At 38.2% G+C, this 15,297-nt stretch overlaps 1 protein-coding gene across 12 annotated transcripts in view; it reads right to left on the minus strand.

The window, feature by feature from the left end:
* Positions 1–15,297, minus strand: part of ESRRG (estrogen related receptor gamma) — a 637,351-nt gene that overhangs the window by 76,487 nt on the left and 545,567 nt on the right. For all 12 annotated transcript variants that reach the window (XM_044426675.1, XM_044425928.1, XM_044425845.1 and 9 more), the window contains one exon: positions 208–318. In XM_044426675.1, coding sequence (XP_044282610.1) covers positions 208–318 — 111 coding nt within the window. The remainder of the gene's footprint in view (positions 1–207; positions 319–15,297) is intronic.

Below are 15,297 nucleotides of genomic sequence, written 5' to 3' on the forward strand. Positions count from 1 at the left end.
TAAATTGTGCATTAGCAAGCTCTCAAGCTTAAAAGCATCTTTCCTTTCACTGTTCTGAATAAGGATATGGATGATAAGAATAGTTTACAAAACTATCATTGATAGGGTACATAATGAATCTGATTAATTTGAGGTTCTTGTTTTATTGACATTCTGATGCATCAGGATGTACTCATTAAGAAAAGCACCATCCTCTGATATACTTACATGGCTTTTTGGCTGGCTGAACTAGTTGAGGATTCAGGTATGGACTATTCTCTGCATCTATTCTGCGCTTGTACTTCTGACGACCTCCACGTACTCTGTCTAGGCGCACTCCTAAAAGTAAGAAAATAAACAGAAATTTGTTTAACATCTCTCAAAATGTATTAAATAATTCTGCAAAATCTTACAAGGTATCAAAGTTCATGGCTCTTGCCCAATATCTGAAGCAACTGAAAATAATCTAGGATAAGATTGAGAGGAGGAAGAAGGATTATTAAACTGCCTTGTGTTCCTTGAAAGAAAAAGGGTGGAATATAAATATAATAAATCAAGTAAACAAAACAGAATTTGGAAACAATTTCAACTTTACCTTTGCACATACACAGAAGTGCTAAGAATTACTTCAATTATTTCAATAAATGATGGCAAAATTGAATCTGAATCCATAGTGAGCTAAAGTCATATTTCGTAATTATTCTACAATCCTGAACAGTTGCGAACAAAAGATAAATGGATTTGTCATTCCAACAATTTATTTATTTATTTATTTATTAAAACATTTTTATGCCGCCCCATTCGCCGAAGCCTCGGGGCGGCTTACAACAAAAAGGTTAAAATAACATTTTAAAATATATACAATAAAATACAATTATATAATATAAAACATACACTATAAAACAAGCCGCCCTGGCCAAATAAAATTCAATAATATTAACATTTAAAATACTGCTTAAATAAAAAGGTCTTCGCCTGGCGCCGAAAAACAAATGACGGCGCCAGGCGGACCTCTCTGGGGAGCGCATTCCATAACTTAGGCGCCACCGCTGAGAAAGCCCTCCTCCGAGTAACCACCCTCCTAACTTCTTCCATGGAGGGCTCCCGGAGAAGGGCCTCTCCCGCCGATCTCAGGGGGCGGCTGGGCATATAAGGATGTAAGCGCTCCTTCAGGTAACCAGGACCCAAGCCGTTTAGGGCTTTATAGGTCATTACCAACACCTTGAATTGGGCCTGGACTTCAATGGGAAGCCAGTGAAGCTGACGGAGAACTGGAGTCATGTGAACATAACGTCCAGTCCCCGTCAGCAGCCTGGCAGCTCTATTTTGGACCAATTGAAGTATCCGGACCATCTTCAAGGGTAGCCCCACGTAGAGCGCGTTACAGAAGTCCAGACGGGAATGATTTAATATCATTATTTAAATCTACCTCAATGAACGCTAGGATTTTTTGTGCATTGCTTAGTGTCTCATAGAGATGCATGTATTTATTATTATTCCCTTTATTTGTGGTCTTCAGGCATTAGAAATGATGCTTATAAAGCCAGTGACATCACTAGGCACAAGAGTTTGTCAGTGGGCTTGGCAGAGCACCAAGTTTGTAAAACTATTAAAAAATTCCAGAAAACAGGAAGGGGGCAGAGAGAGACAGGAGGAATAGAATGGGATGGAGCGTTCTGCAGGAGGACACGGCTGGCTTGCTGGCTGGCACACCAAACAAGAGCATTCCACACTGCAATGTTTTGTTAGAGGTCTCATCCGCATTGCATTTCAGCCAAATGGGCCCAAGGTATTTCAGAATAAACTACAAACAATGCAGTCAATGCCACAAAAGTAACACAATACATAAACAGAAAAATATATAATAAAACCTCAATGAAGCAACAGTTAAAATACTTTATGACACAGAATAATCCCAGCATTTACTCCTAGTGGGTTCGGCACTACAACAATTGTAGTGCCTGGCCTGTCTCAAAAGGAAAGATTGTTATATTTTTAATCTGTTCAGTAACCAATGTTGTCTGGGTGGATTATTGCATCTGCACAGTGCTTCTGGAGAAAGTCACAGTTGATACACCAACCTTAGTTGATGAAAGGCTATACTGGCCTGCAGTGAGTGACAAAACTGTAAACCTGATCCTTTATGCCAGGAACGCAGAACCTCAGGCCTATGGATCACAATCACAAGCTGGCCTTTTAGGGTTCCAGCGATCATTCGATAGCTCCTCAGCTTTTGAACTGTTTCCCCAACCCCCATTCTAAAAGCTGAAATGCCTCTTCTAAAGCTTTGTTACTGAGAAGAAAAGCTTTATGCTAAAATAGATTGGCATGGGAGATAGTTCTACTTTTAGCATGTGAGCCAAAGAGTTTTTCCAAAATTGAATGTGGCCTTGGGGCTCTAAGAGGTTCAACACCCGCACATTACTCAAATAAATATTTATATAAGGTATATTTATTGACTAATTGTTTATCAGCCATAATTTCTTTCCTTCTTACCCTGAGGATAAAGAAACAAGTATTAATTTAATAACATAACCACACAGGAGAAAGTGTATATGTGAGCTGCGCTGTTGATTTTCTATTAGACTGGTATAGCAAGAGGTGCAAAGATGGAAAAAAATATATGTTAGCTATTAATATAGGATATTTACAGATATAAGAACTGTGCAGGGGTAAGGAATGGCACAGACAACATTCCGTTTTCTAGAATATAGGCAACATGTTCAAAAATAAGTGAAGACAGATGTACTGAAATGGAAAAACAAAAGTGGTGATGATACTCAAATCATATGTACAAAATATCATTCAAAGCCAGAACCACAGTTGCAATTTAGCCCTGGTGAATTACACTCTTGGAATTGATTCTCTCAAAGCATCCTTAGAGGAAACTGTCAGATAAGGAAGAAAGAAGTCAGAACAAAGTTGTTAGCAGATTCTCACAGAAATAGGATAAGGCTACAGGGCTGACTTCAAATCTTATTTACAGGAGAGTCAATCTAAGTTTCAGAGTAAATAAATAGGTCTGCGATAGATTAACCCAGAGTATGTAAGAATAAAAACAGACTCCACAGTAAAGTTGGAAGAGTTTGAACATTCTTTAGATCTATCTCCAGCATTTAGGAAATAGCATTTTTAGGTCAAAAATGCACTATATTTCTCTATGTAAAACTGAATTCTGTGTTATCCTGGTGTAAAGCAGATTAAACTAAAGTATTATTGACATCTGAAGAAATAGAAGGAGAAGTAGCAGAAGCCAAATAAATAAGTAAAGAGAAAAAGTTGCAGAATGAAGATTAGTGCTAAACTCTTATTAGGATATTGTCCTAAAGCAGAAATATAGATGAATGAATATCTCAATGAGGCAACTTTTAATATTAAAGAAAACTTAACTGGATCATGGCATATGGAGCATTATTTAGAAATCTGCATGTTTCATGGTTATTGTATTGGCTTTACACTAATCATCTCTTCAACTCCTCACTTTGCAGGAAGAAAAATGTTGCTTGCCAAAATTCAAGTTTTGATTCTTCTTCTACACTGCTGGAATTTATGCCAGAAGAAAAGTGAAGAAAAACAAGGCCTCTAATATTTACAGGGGTTGGAACTTAAGTTACACATGCTAAATAGGTCTCAAATTATTCAACTTACATTGGTAGTCAGAATACAGGTGAAACTAAAAAGTGATCTGGAGATGCAAAATGCATGTCCATTAGCCAGTCAATTTTTTGACAACAGAATCCTAAGTCATCAAAAAAGATAAAAGCTATGGATCACATTAAAGCTTTCCTGCTCTACTGCTGAATAAACAATTAGCAAGGGGAAGTCAGTTTTTGTCTCCTGATAGCTATCTGCACTCTGAAGCATCTTACTGAGTGTGGTATAGGAAACCTTAAAAGGTATCCAGTTCTATTCCAGCTTACACTAATATATAAAGAATACAATTTACAGTTTAGAGGAAAAATAGCATGCCCAATATATTCTGAACAGGAAGATAATAATGGCCAGGTACCAGAAAATTATCACCATCATGGATGGCCAAACTGCTTTTCAAAGTAAAAGAAGTTTCAAAAGCAGTTAGCATGGTCTGATGTGGAGTTCAAAGAAAAATAAGACAAAATATTAAGCAGCTGTCTATATGCTACCTATGATGTTTGAAATATGGATTGAAAAATAAGCAGTCCCTTTGCATTAAAAAGAAATTGGGTCTTGATTGCTGATTGAAAAAATTAGCTGGGGAAATGGCATCCATTTGTACTTTAGGGTTTGCTCATACTGGATACATGATTCCAGGTATGATCTAGGGATAGGTTTGTTCTAAAACCTCCTAACAGGCATTTTGGCCTTGTGACTGACATAACAACAATGGTAAGCCTTTTCCCAGGCATACATTGCCAACATTTTCCAAATGTTGTTCTTGTTTAAAAAAAACTGGGAGCTTGTGAAGCTTGGAGCACGTGAAGCCATTTACAAACACAAATTAGATCACAAGTAACAGGTGACATGTTTTAATTGAATGTCTTCTGTCTGCAATGCTGACAAAAGGTGAATGGAAATAAATGAGTCTGGCAAGACAGCTCTTGAGCCTTACAATGCCCAATATCTCATTATTATTTTTTTTCAAAAGCTATCTATAGAACTGATGGTGACAAGCCTCAAACCTTTTATTTCTGTTCAGAACTAGGTGAATGTTTTAATATGAGAGAAAAGGACATCTCACACTGTTGCATTAAACAGGGAACATAGCCATTATCACGTCTTCAGTGTAAACAAAGTAAAGCTACCATTTATGGCTCTTTTTCCTTTCTTTTAGTTGCTTTTATTCTCCAGAGGATTCTGAATATACTCAACAACACTAAGCACCAAAATTACTCATTGAATTACTCTCAAGTAAGTGTGAAGATGATTTCACACAGTTCTATCAATTTAAATAGGATATACTTCTGGATGTTTCAGAATGCTTCCCAAGTTTCACAGCTACATTAAATTGACTTTTAAACATTGTTGATTCTAAAAACAAATTGTTACAATTTTTTTTCATGAAACAACAGTCTTAATTGGTCCTGTAAGAAAAAAGCACCATGCAATTCAGAGCTGCTTTTCTCTTCTACCTGCACTTGCAAATACATTCAGAGGAAAAGCAAATACAGGCAAGCCAATCCTAACAGTATACTATAGCTGTTGTACTACAGACCTCCATCGCTATCACTGCATTGCGACAGGTATCCAAAGCGTGGCAGATCAGTTATCCTCAGTGCTTTTTTTGTCATAGAATGCACTGGAATGGAGTTCCGGCGCCTTTTTTCGACAGATTTTCCAAGTTTTAAAAGTAACTTTTGAAAATTTTATGTTTGGTCCATGTGGATTTGAATCACCTTGTCGAGCATAGCAAGTCAGCAGCAAAATCATTAAAACGGTGCATGCGGGCTGCTTGTGTGTCAAATCCGATGCATGCATACTTCGTCCACGCTGGTTGTGATGGCGCTGCTCAACTTGTGCTTGGTCATGTGGTCGCACGCTGAGTGCCTACTGTGGGTGGCAAGCGTTATGTTTCGTTACACAACTGAAGTGTGTGGGTGTGTGTACAGTGATTGACTACGTGTGAAAGGTAAATAATTTCATGAGTTCCGGCACCTTTTTTCTTACAAAAAAAGCACTGGTTATCATAATACATACTTAACAACACCTCTTAACATTCCAGTCTTTTCTGATATTCTAAGATCCTACACAGAGAAAGAATTTGATTTGAATGGATATTAAAGTATATAATAAATGATGTTTATTCAGAGAAGGTCAATAATCATAGTGAGTTATGGCTAAACATGTATAGTTCAGCTATTGTGCCATGAAGGAGCAGTAACTTGACTCAACATACCTTTACTATGGGTTATGTTAGCGTTTACATCCTCCACCATGAGGTGTCAACCTGGTGTTTATGGATAACTGTAAAATCAATGATCAAGACTAAGTAACCAAACCTGCTTTGTTCCATATAAACAGCCTTACTTCTGTGAGCGTTTGTTGCTGAAACAATGATGTGCAAGTCTCTGCTTAAATTCCTGGGTCTGAGCTAAACCTGCTGAAGTCCACCAGGAAGAAGGCTAGCTGTCCTTCCTTGAAACTGTCCAGAGTTCTGATGCAGAAAATCCAGCAAAAGATTCATAGTGAGTACTGAGGGGTAAATTCTGAAACTTATTAGCACAAAATTTTAATTAAGTGATTTGAGCCATGGTTTTAAAAGAAGCATACTAAAAATGAGTTGATGTCATTTGAAGGTCAAAAGTAGGCCTAGATTCTAGATTACATTGGCAAAGCTTTTCCAGTTAAAAGAATTCAAGTGATAAGCTAGTGACACCTCAAAAGAAAGAAATCTAACTGTTAAGTTCTGGACCATTTACTAGCATTTCACAGGAGATATGGGGAGATCGAAATAAAATTCATTATAGTAATCCGACTGTGAAGTACTGATAGCATGAAACCAGGATCTAAAAACCAGCTTCAGAAATAATATGCAGCTAAATATTATTTCATTTAAGAACTTGGAAGTTTCAGAATTTATTTGGGGATCCAGAAATCAAAGTAAAGATTCGCATGATTAACATGAGCAGGGGAGCACTAAATACCTGCTTCATCACAGAAGATTTAGATTCAGCCTCCCTATGGACAACAGCATTCTGACACAACAAAAGGCGTGAACTGCTTGCTAAGGATGATCATTTGGTTCTGGTTTGTTGATATGACTCATGTTATTCTCCCCGTCAAGAGGCAGATGCATGAATAGAGAAGAACACACATTTTGGTAACTTATAACACTTTGAATCTTAGAAAAAAAGATAACGAGATAATATGGATGACATAATTTGATACCAGTCATTTAATGTATCTTTTCCTAAAATATGATGCCCTGTCAAGCATGGCGAAGGACCAGTTGGTCTCCTACTTGAGCTGCTCTGCTAGGCCTACCCATCATCAATCATCCCGGGTCAATGATAAAAACAGCACCTCCTCTTCTTCCATTGCATTTCTTTTCTGCATTCTTTCCTCTTAGGAGGAACCCAAGGCAGCTTACATGTCTCCATTTTATATTGGCATTCAAAAACACCCTGACACAAAGAATCTGAACCTACAGAACTGAACTTTCTCTGCATGCAGTCAGTCCGAATAAACAACACAGGGCTAGATGGCACTAGGGTCTGACTGTAGATAGAAGCTTCATGTACTTGCATGTGTGTCTAAAACATCATGTGTGACATGGAAAAAGTAAACCAGGACTATTTGTGTACTTGTTTAGATAACCCTACAGCTTAAGCAAATAAGCTTAAATGTTATTGTTATTACGTGTTTTTCCTCTTGTGAGGAACCTAAAGCAAAATACATTCCCCCATTTTATTCCTCCAAAGCAATAACTGTGAGATAGGTTGGGTTGAGAGTCTGTGATTGGCTCAAAGTCACCCAATGAACTTTAGGGCAAAGTGAGGACTTGAATCCGGATCTCCTAGATTCCCAGTCCAACACTTCAACCACTACTGTCCTTAAAGTAAGTCTGCTGCACAGCTTGTGACACTCTAAGTTGAGTACATGCCTTGAGCTGTGTATGGTATGATAATTGCTCATATTTTGGGGGAAGGGATTGGTTTGTTTAATTTCGCTGCCTGCTTGGGAATGAAAATGCTGAAGGTTATCAATGGTAGCTGAGCTGCATTTCTCATGGGCTAAGGATCACATGTTTTCCAGGTTTGCCTTAAAGCTTGTATTGCGCTTAGATTGAGATATGTGTAACTGGCCTGATATAAATGGACTTCCTTATGCTCTTGTCTGCCTTCAGTCCCATAAAGAACTCACATGAATTTTGGGAGACTCTCATGAAGGGGGGGAGCTGTGGTGGAAAAGGACTCCCCCCCCCAAAAAAAAACCCTCTTCTGAGTAAAGGAACCTTCAGTGAGTTTAGCTCTGCCATCTTTTCAAAAGTAGATTATGGATTCCAACCAATATTCTATGATCAAAAAAGGTTTCAGATTTTCATCATTACTCTTCCTCTTCTAATATCCATGTCTCCTTAAACAGGGTTCAGGAGGGTTTCCCTAAGCAGACAAGAATTTGAGAGACTGCAGGGGGAAATGCTAAAAGGCACTAACCCACTATCTTCCTACAATACATTTCACTTCTTAGGAATCTACCCTATAAAGTGATGGGTGGTGTTTACCAAAGATGTATCAATGCAGAAAAATGTTTCCTATCTGAAATTCCTGAAGAAATATCACTGAAATGTGTGCTCAACCTACACAATGACTTCCTCTGTTGCAGACAAAGTATAGTTAAGTGCAGTAGCAGCTGGCTGCTTTGATCCTCTAGATCCCTGGATTAGACACAAGAGATCATAGAGGCAGCCAGATGTGGAAGGTTTATGCCTGTGCAGGAACCTTGTGCTCTTACAGGCAGGGTGCAAAAGCTTATTTTTAAACAGAGATTATATACCCTGGATTGGGGCCAACTACCAAAACATGTGTGTGCTAATTTAAATGGTTTGCATTTGCAACATAGAAAAAGTCATATATTTTAATATACATATTATTTGCTTGGAGATTAAGATGGTATAATCCCAGTATTAAAACACCCAATATTACAATTGCCCAAGTAGAAGTTTCATATGCTAATTTGTTGTTCTGTAGCCAGAAATGTATGTATGTCAGTGGGTATACATGTGTATGCATGAAGCATGAGATGTTTGTAGGTCTAACAAAAAATATTTATACAACTGTTATTTATTAATCTATCATTTTAAAAGTTATTTACATGTAGTCAATAAATTTGTAAAATGAAATTTAATTTTAATAAAAAACAAAAAAATGTCAAGTGCCCACCAATTTGTTCTCAACCTGGAAAAATAAATATCAAGTGCCCGCCAATTTGTTCTCAAGCCAGAAAATCAATATCACTCCAGCAGCCAAGAACATAAATGCAGCCAGGAAAATAATGCAGCTATGGCCAACTGGAGCAAAAAATTCTTCATTGATCAGTGCACGCAAAGGAGGGAAATGAGGCAGGACATCACTGCTTCCTTTGCCTGTCAGTCATCCCAGTTCTTTTATACTCATTGGCCAAAACTCTCTAAGACAGAAGCAGGTTCACTCCTTGGCAGAATTTGATAGATTCTGTATGTTTCATTCTTTCTTGCTAATAAACAGGTATTTGACTATTTCTTTGGTGTACTGATCTATAAAAGCCATTACATAAATTCACAAGCATCTAATAATTCAGTAAGATATGACATAAAACATTATAATGTTGATATGAATTTTATATTACAAGATCCAATAGCAAATAAACAAACAAGCCAAACCCCAGAGAAGAATTTTATGCATGTCCATAATGGAAGGCCAGGCAGAATCAATCAATCACCAAAATTACTTATCATCAATGCATGAAAAAGGCCTCCAGTATTCTTACATAACAAGTTAAAATGAACAGTTCAAAGAGCTTGCAGCTTTCTGCTTTGAGGTCTTCCTCAAAACAGTGATTCAGAAGTGAACTGTCCTTAGAATGTTAACTATGGCAATAAATGTTCATTTCATTCATTCAGTATATGTTCTAAAGTAGATCTTGGAATCAGATGAACGACAATTGAAAGATTAGGATGCAAATATAAAATTAGGTGTGGAAAATCATGTTTTATGCAATGAAAAATATTTTATCTGAATCAGGAGGGGAGGTGCAGTTTCTTTTTCCCCTGCAGTATCCTGCAGTCCCACATAACCTGCTCTGGAGGACCAGGGGACCCTTCACAACAGATGCAGGGGTTAGCAGAATACAGGTATAAGCTGGACTGTAGTAAAGAGTGTTCTGGAGTGCCCAGAAAATAAAGGAAAGTTAATGAGAGAGTTAGTTGGGTCTCGTGACATTCCAGATGTCTGTGAGGAGGGAATAATATGTGTAGCAAGGCTTATTGCCAAAGGATGGGTTTCTGTCAAGGACATTGGGCTAGAGTTATTGCCCTGGGCAACAAACATGATAATACTTGTGAGCTCCCCTTTGGCTGGTGGACTAGCATCACCCTATAATCAGGAAAAGGGGCTCAAAAACCCTTCCTCTAGTGGTGGCGAACCTATGGCAAGCGTGCCGCAGTGGGCATGTAGAGTCCTCTCTGTCAGCATGCAAGCCAAGTTGCCCCAGCATCGCCCTAGCAGCCAAGCATTGGATAACAGTGCACACAGGGGCCATGTGCATGCTTAGAAAGGAATAGTGGCGCCAGGCAATGATGTCACGAGCCGTGACTCATTAGCCGTGACTCGTCTGAGCTTTGCATGGCTGGTCAGTGCGCTGCCAAGGATATATCTATATATTTGACTGGACTGGCTGTGAATTTAATACATTCATTTTTATTAGCACAAGGTTTCAGCTTTGAGTTTTCTTACATATAAGTTGTTTTTTCTAAACTAAAACCTCAGTATTCAGGTTTTATTATAGTGTTGGCACTTTGCGATAAATAAGAGGGTTTTAGGTTACAGTTTGGGCACTCGGTCTCTAAAAGGTTCGCCAGTACTGCTCTAGCAGGTCTTTGTCTCCTCCTAGACACTGATCTGATGAGAGACATTTCTGCCAGGCCATTTCTGAGACCTGTGCCATGAGGAGGCCTGTCTTAGGATTTTCAGAGAGTAGGGGTAGCTGTCTGGTTTTAATTTCAGTGATGCATCAAGAGGTCCACATGACAGCAACTGGGACACTAGACAGCCTTGGATTCTTAGAGATTTTATGCTTTTATATTTTTGTGGCCCAGCAAAATTCAGTAAGTGAAGATGTCCTACAAACCTGTTTGGTTTATGACTATACTGCACATATGGAAGATACAGAAGTCCTGACCCTGCTCCCAAATATAATAGTCCCATCTTTAAGATGCTTTCTACTAGTCTCCAGTCCTGTTCTGCCCAGTTAATATTATCAGCTAAACCAATTCTGGATTAATAGAATACATCTGGCATTCTAATACTGCTAAAATTTGATATGAGCAAGAACACCATGCTGTGCCCACTTACTTTGGAATAGTGTTTCTAGGTCAATATGGATACAATTGGGTAAATGCTTTAAGGCCCACTGAAAGCAATATGACTCATGTTAGTCATGGCTAAATTGTTCCAATGGTGCTTAGTCATGAATAAGTTCAGATGAATTGGGTCAATAATTCCTGCAACAGTTAAGAAAACATCTGCAAGCATGTTGTACACGCAGCACTTTTCAATAATGGCCCCGAAACTGTTTAACAGAGAGCAACTTCATTAGGCAAAGACACTCGACGTACTGAATGAACTGAAAATACTTTATTCTAACAGTCTTCTCTGAAAACAGTTGGTGGTCTTTCTGATGCTCTTTTCTTTTTTCTTCTTTTTTCCTTTTTGAGATAAATCAATTAATTTTATTGCTATAATTTGACACAGGCAGAACTCATTTTGCTTGTGCATTTCCTTCTGAGGATTCGTGAATGCAGATGCCTGGCTAAACAGGTGAGTCTTTAAGAGTGCGGTCTTATAGGTTGCACCCAGCTTGGAGCCCTCTAGTAACATACACTAAGAGAGTGCATAAACATTCTCCCTCAACTACCCATACTTTCCCCCCTCTTTTTAAAACCTCTGGAGTGAGACTGAGGAAAGCAAATGAGTGGGAGGAGTGGTCTGCTGTCCCAGTATGCCTGCTCCTAATCTGAATTGGGGTCACATGCACTTATTTCTCCAGTAAGAAATCAAAAAGGGGATCAGCGACAAAATCAACTTTACATATAGTTTAACATGCAGCTTGAGAAGAAAAGTAAGAAATTGATTTCCTTATACAGCATATTAAGAACAACAGTTCCTTGAGTTCCTGTAGAGTTCCTCGGTTTCCTCTGCACAGGCAGAAGCCAGTGACCACTGAGGTGACATAGAAGGGAGAACAAATATCATAATACAGGATCCTGAAATCCTGGGCTAGTGGGTGCTGGTGCAGCCAATGATATGCACAGGCGTCCAGAACATAAGCAAATATGGGTGTTTGGCCTCTAGTCTCTAGAGCACATAGTAGCTACTGACACGATCCCAGGAATAGGCCACATTGTCTACTGAACATTTGCCACTTTTGAAAACTTGATTAATATATTTATTTATTTATTTATTTATTTGGGATACTTATATTCCGTCCCATTTGCATAAGCCTCGGGGTGGCTTCCAGCAAATAAATAACAATACAAAAATATAAAAATTGGACACATCCAGGCAATAAATAAAAACAATAAATAATTTAACAATTAATTAAAATAACATTTAAATAAAAAGGTCTTGGTTGGCGCCGAAAAACAAATGACGACAGCACCAGGCGGACCTCTCTGGGGAACGCATTCCATAAGTGGGGCACCACCACAGAGAAGGCCCCCCTCCGGGTACTCACCCTCCTAATATCCAAAGATCTATTATTTATTTATGTTTATTTAATGAATGTATACCCCACTTTTTGCCTTAAGAAAATAAAATGAATTAGTCCTTTTCATTATATGATTTTGTACTATCTACTATTAGTCCTACTTAGAGAATACCCACTGAAACTCACTTCAATCTCATCCATTTTAATGGTTCTCCTTTGAATTACAGTGGATACTGGTCATTTACAATAAGCAAAACAGCAACAAAGATTTAAAAAATACAAAGAACCCAAATTAGCATTGAGTATATAAATGTAAACAGCAGAGGCAAATGCTTCCTTAAAAAGGAAAGCTCAAGTGCCAGGAGAATGCAGATATAAATGAACTTCTAACTTCTTGGAGCAGGCAGTCCTGCAAGTGGAGTGCTGGCACCAAGAGAATCCTCTCATATCCTAATGCCATGTCTGGCTATAAATACAAATGAAACAGCCAGGAAAAAAGAACACCCACAGAACACTCTGATTTTTACAGACAAGGCCTTTTGGGAGGGGAAGAAGGCCCCAAGAAAAATTATCTTTGCGCACTGCACCACAGGCATCAAAACATACTGGGCTGGACATCACAGGACTGCAATAACTAATCATTATGTTGAGCAGCACTAATTTGATGCTGCCGCCTCTGGGGAGTCACCATGGCTTATATAAATGAAGAACATCTTGTATTTTCATTTTAACAGTTGTATCTTGCTTTAAAACTGGCCCCAAATGCATAAAAGGGTCTCCCACAGCCTTAAGCTCTGCTTGTGTCAGAAAACTGTTTGATCCCAAAGGAAAAATCTGGACCTATTTGTGTTCATTAGAATGCTCACTGCGCTGCTCTGTATGAATGCAAAGACAATCAGAGGAACACTACAGGATACTGTCCTCTTTAAATGCACTTGAAATACAGAGACAGCAGCATGTTTCTCATGTTGTTACTGGAGTTTGTGCCCAAGGTAGGAACCCTGACAAAACCAGACGAAGAAAAAAACACAGAAGAGCCCGCATTGCTATAGCGGAGGAAGGAAAGGAAGGAGTTAGCAGCTGCAAAACAAGCCTGAAACCATCTTACATCTAGCAAAATTATGTGTCACTTACAAGTAGCATCAGTATGTTTTCTGGGGGGAAACAGTCAGGCACGTGTTTATTGGGGAAAATCAAAGCAGACGGCAATAAGGATAGATCTGGTGAGGAAGGCCCTGGGGTCTGAATGCTAGCTCTTTATTAATCTATGATCTCAGGCTTCTTAACATTTCAGTAACTTCTGATACTGTGTCTTACTATTTTATATCTTTATCAGATGTTGAACATATTCTATATCTTTCGCACATGCTGAACATTGCAGATAGGTTCTTTGTTTGACCATTGTTTAAACACATTTACTTCTAAAGGGATTCAGTGTTACAGATTCTGTTTGCAGGTAGGAGGGGTCCTGCTTCCTCCCTGCCCCCAGCATACAAAGTCCTTCATTTAAAGATTGTCTCCTATTCATATTAGTCACTCAAGGGGGTGCACACAAATACCCTAATAATATGAATGACCATGTGGAGGAATCTCCTATTCCTGAATGGAAGTCCAATCTCCTCATAAAATAGCATCTTCTACCCAAAAGTTACTTAAATCAAGCTATAGGCTATTTCAGTAATGCTCTTTGTATTATCTTTGTATGATATAACACAACAGAGGGGCACAAACCTTCTCAAAACTCCATGCAATGTACAATTTTAACAACTGCAAAACAGAATCAAATTTTAAGTACTGCAAGCCATGCTAATTTGGAGTGTAAAAACTCCAACTATCATTAAGATCAGCAGCACCCCATTTATCTCATTTGTGCTGGCTTAGCATCATGTTTAGAAGAGAGTGCTCAGTTTTTATTTAATTATTTTTATGAGAATGAAAACACACCCATCTAGTGCTTATGAACTACTCAGGACCCCCTACAATTGCAACCAACTACAAAATACAAGAAAGTATCACAGGTCTAAAGTAAAATAGGAAATAATGTCCCTATTTTAGGGACTCCAAGCAACACTTGAGCTCCTTGACATTCTCCTTTCTCCACCTCAGTGTTCAGTTTGTTGTTGTTCCAAAATGCAAGCATGTAAAAAAATAACATAAAATGCATATTTTGTAAAAGTCCATACCCAAACGTGTACTTTCTTCCACTGACATTTTTCAAAACAGATGCAATTGCACACACACGCACACAGTGTGTTTCAGATAAAATTCCAGAACTTATACTTTTTTAAAAGCCTACAGATAAAAAAACATAATAGTTGGCAAAACTGCTATTCCTTCCCAGGTACAAGTAAACAGACTGCTACTGATTCATGTTGAGCTTGCATCCTATGTTCAGAAGACCAAGCCTGCACTTCTTAATCAGGGGTAGTGGAAGAAGAATGGACAGGATCTCCCACTAAAAACACGGTGATGGTATCGTGATTGCCTGTTATTTCCAATTTAAATAATATTCAAGAAATGTAAGCCAGCTCAATTAATGCAAATAGTATTTGTGCTATTTATCTTTCCTTAATGCCTTGTTATTCATTGTCTCTGTGTCTAGAATGGTAGGTTCCTAATTTTTTAAAAAATCGATCACACTTCCAAGTGAATCAGTGCAGCTAAAATACAACTTTAACACTTTTAATTAAACAAAATGTGTCTCTTTAAAAACATTTTTAAGCAATTTTAAATCCAAAGAAGAGCCTGGTTGCTGTTTATTAGAAGGCCAGAGATGGCCCATACAAACATTTCAGGTATCAATTTGAATTTCATAGCAGCTTTGAAATTTATAAGTACCAGAGTGACAATTAGCTCTTTATCTTTTCCCCTACCAATAATTCAAAAAGGTTTTGCTTTCTGAATACAGTCTTCTCTACACAAAAGTGTTTGGGATTT

The sequence above is a fragment of the Varanus komodoensis genome, unplaced genomic scaffold (assembly GCF_004798865.1).
Source record: "Varanus komodoensis strain SLA01 unplaced genomic scaffold, ASM479886v1 scaffold1, whole genome shotgun sequence".
NCBI lineage: Eukaryota > Metazoa > Chordata > Lepidosauria > Squamata > Varanidae > Varanus > Varanus komodoensis.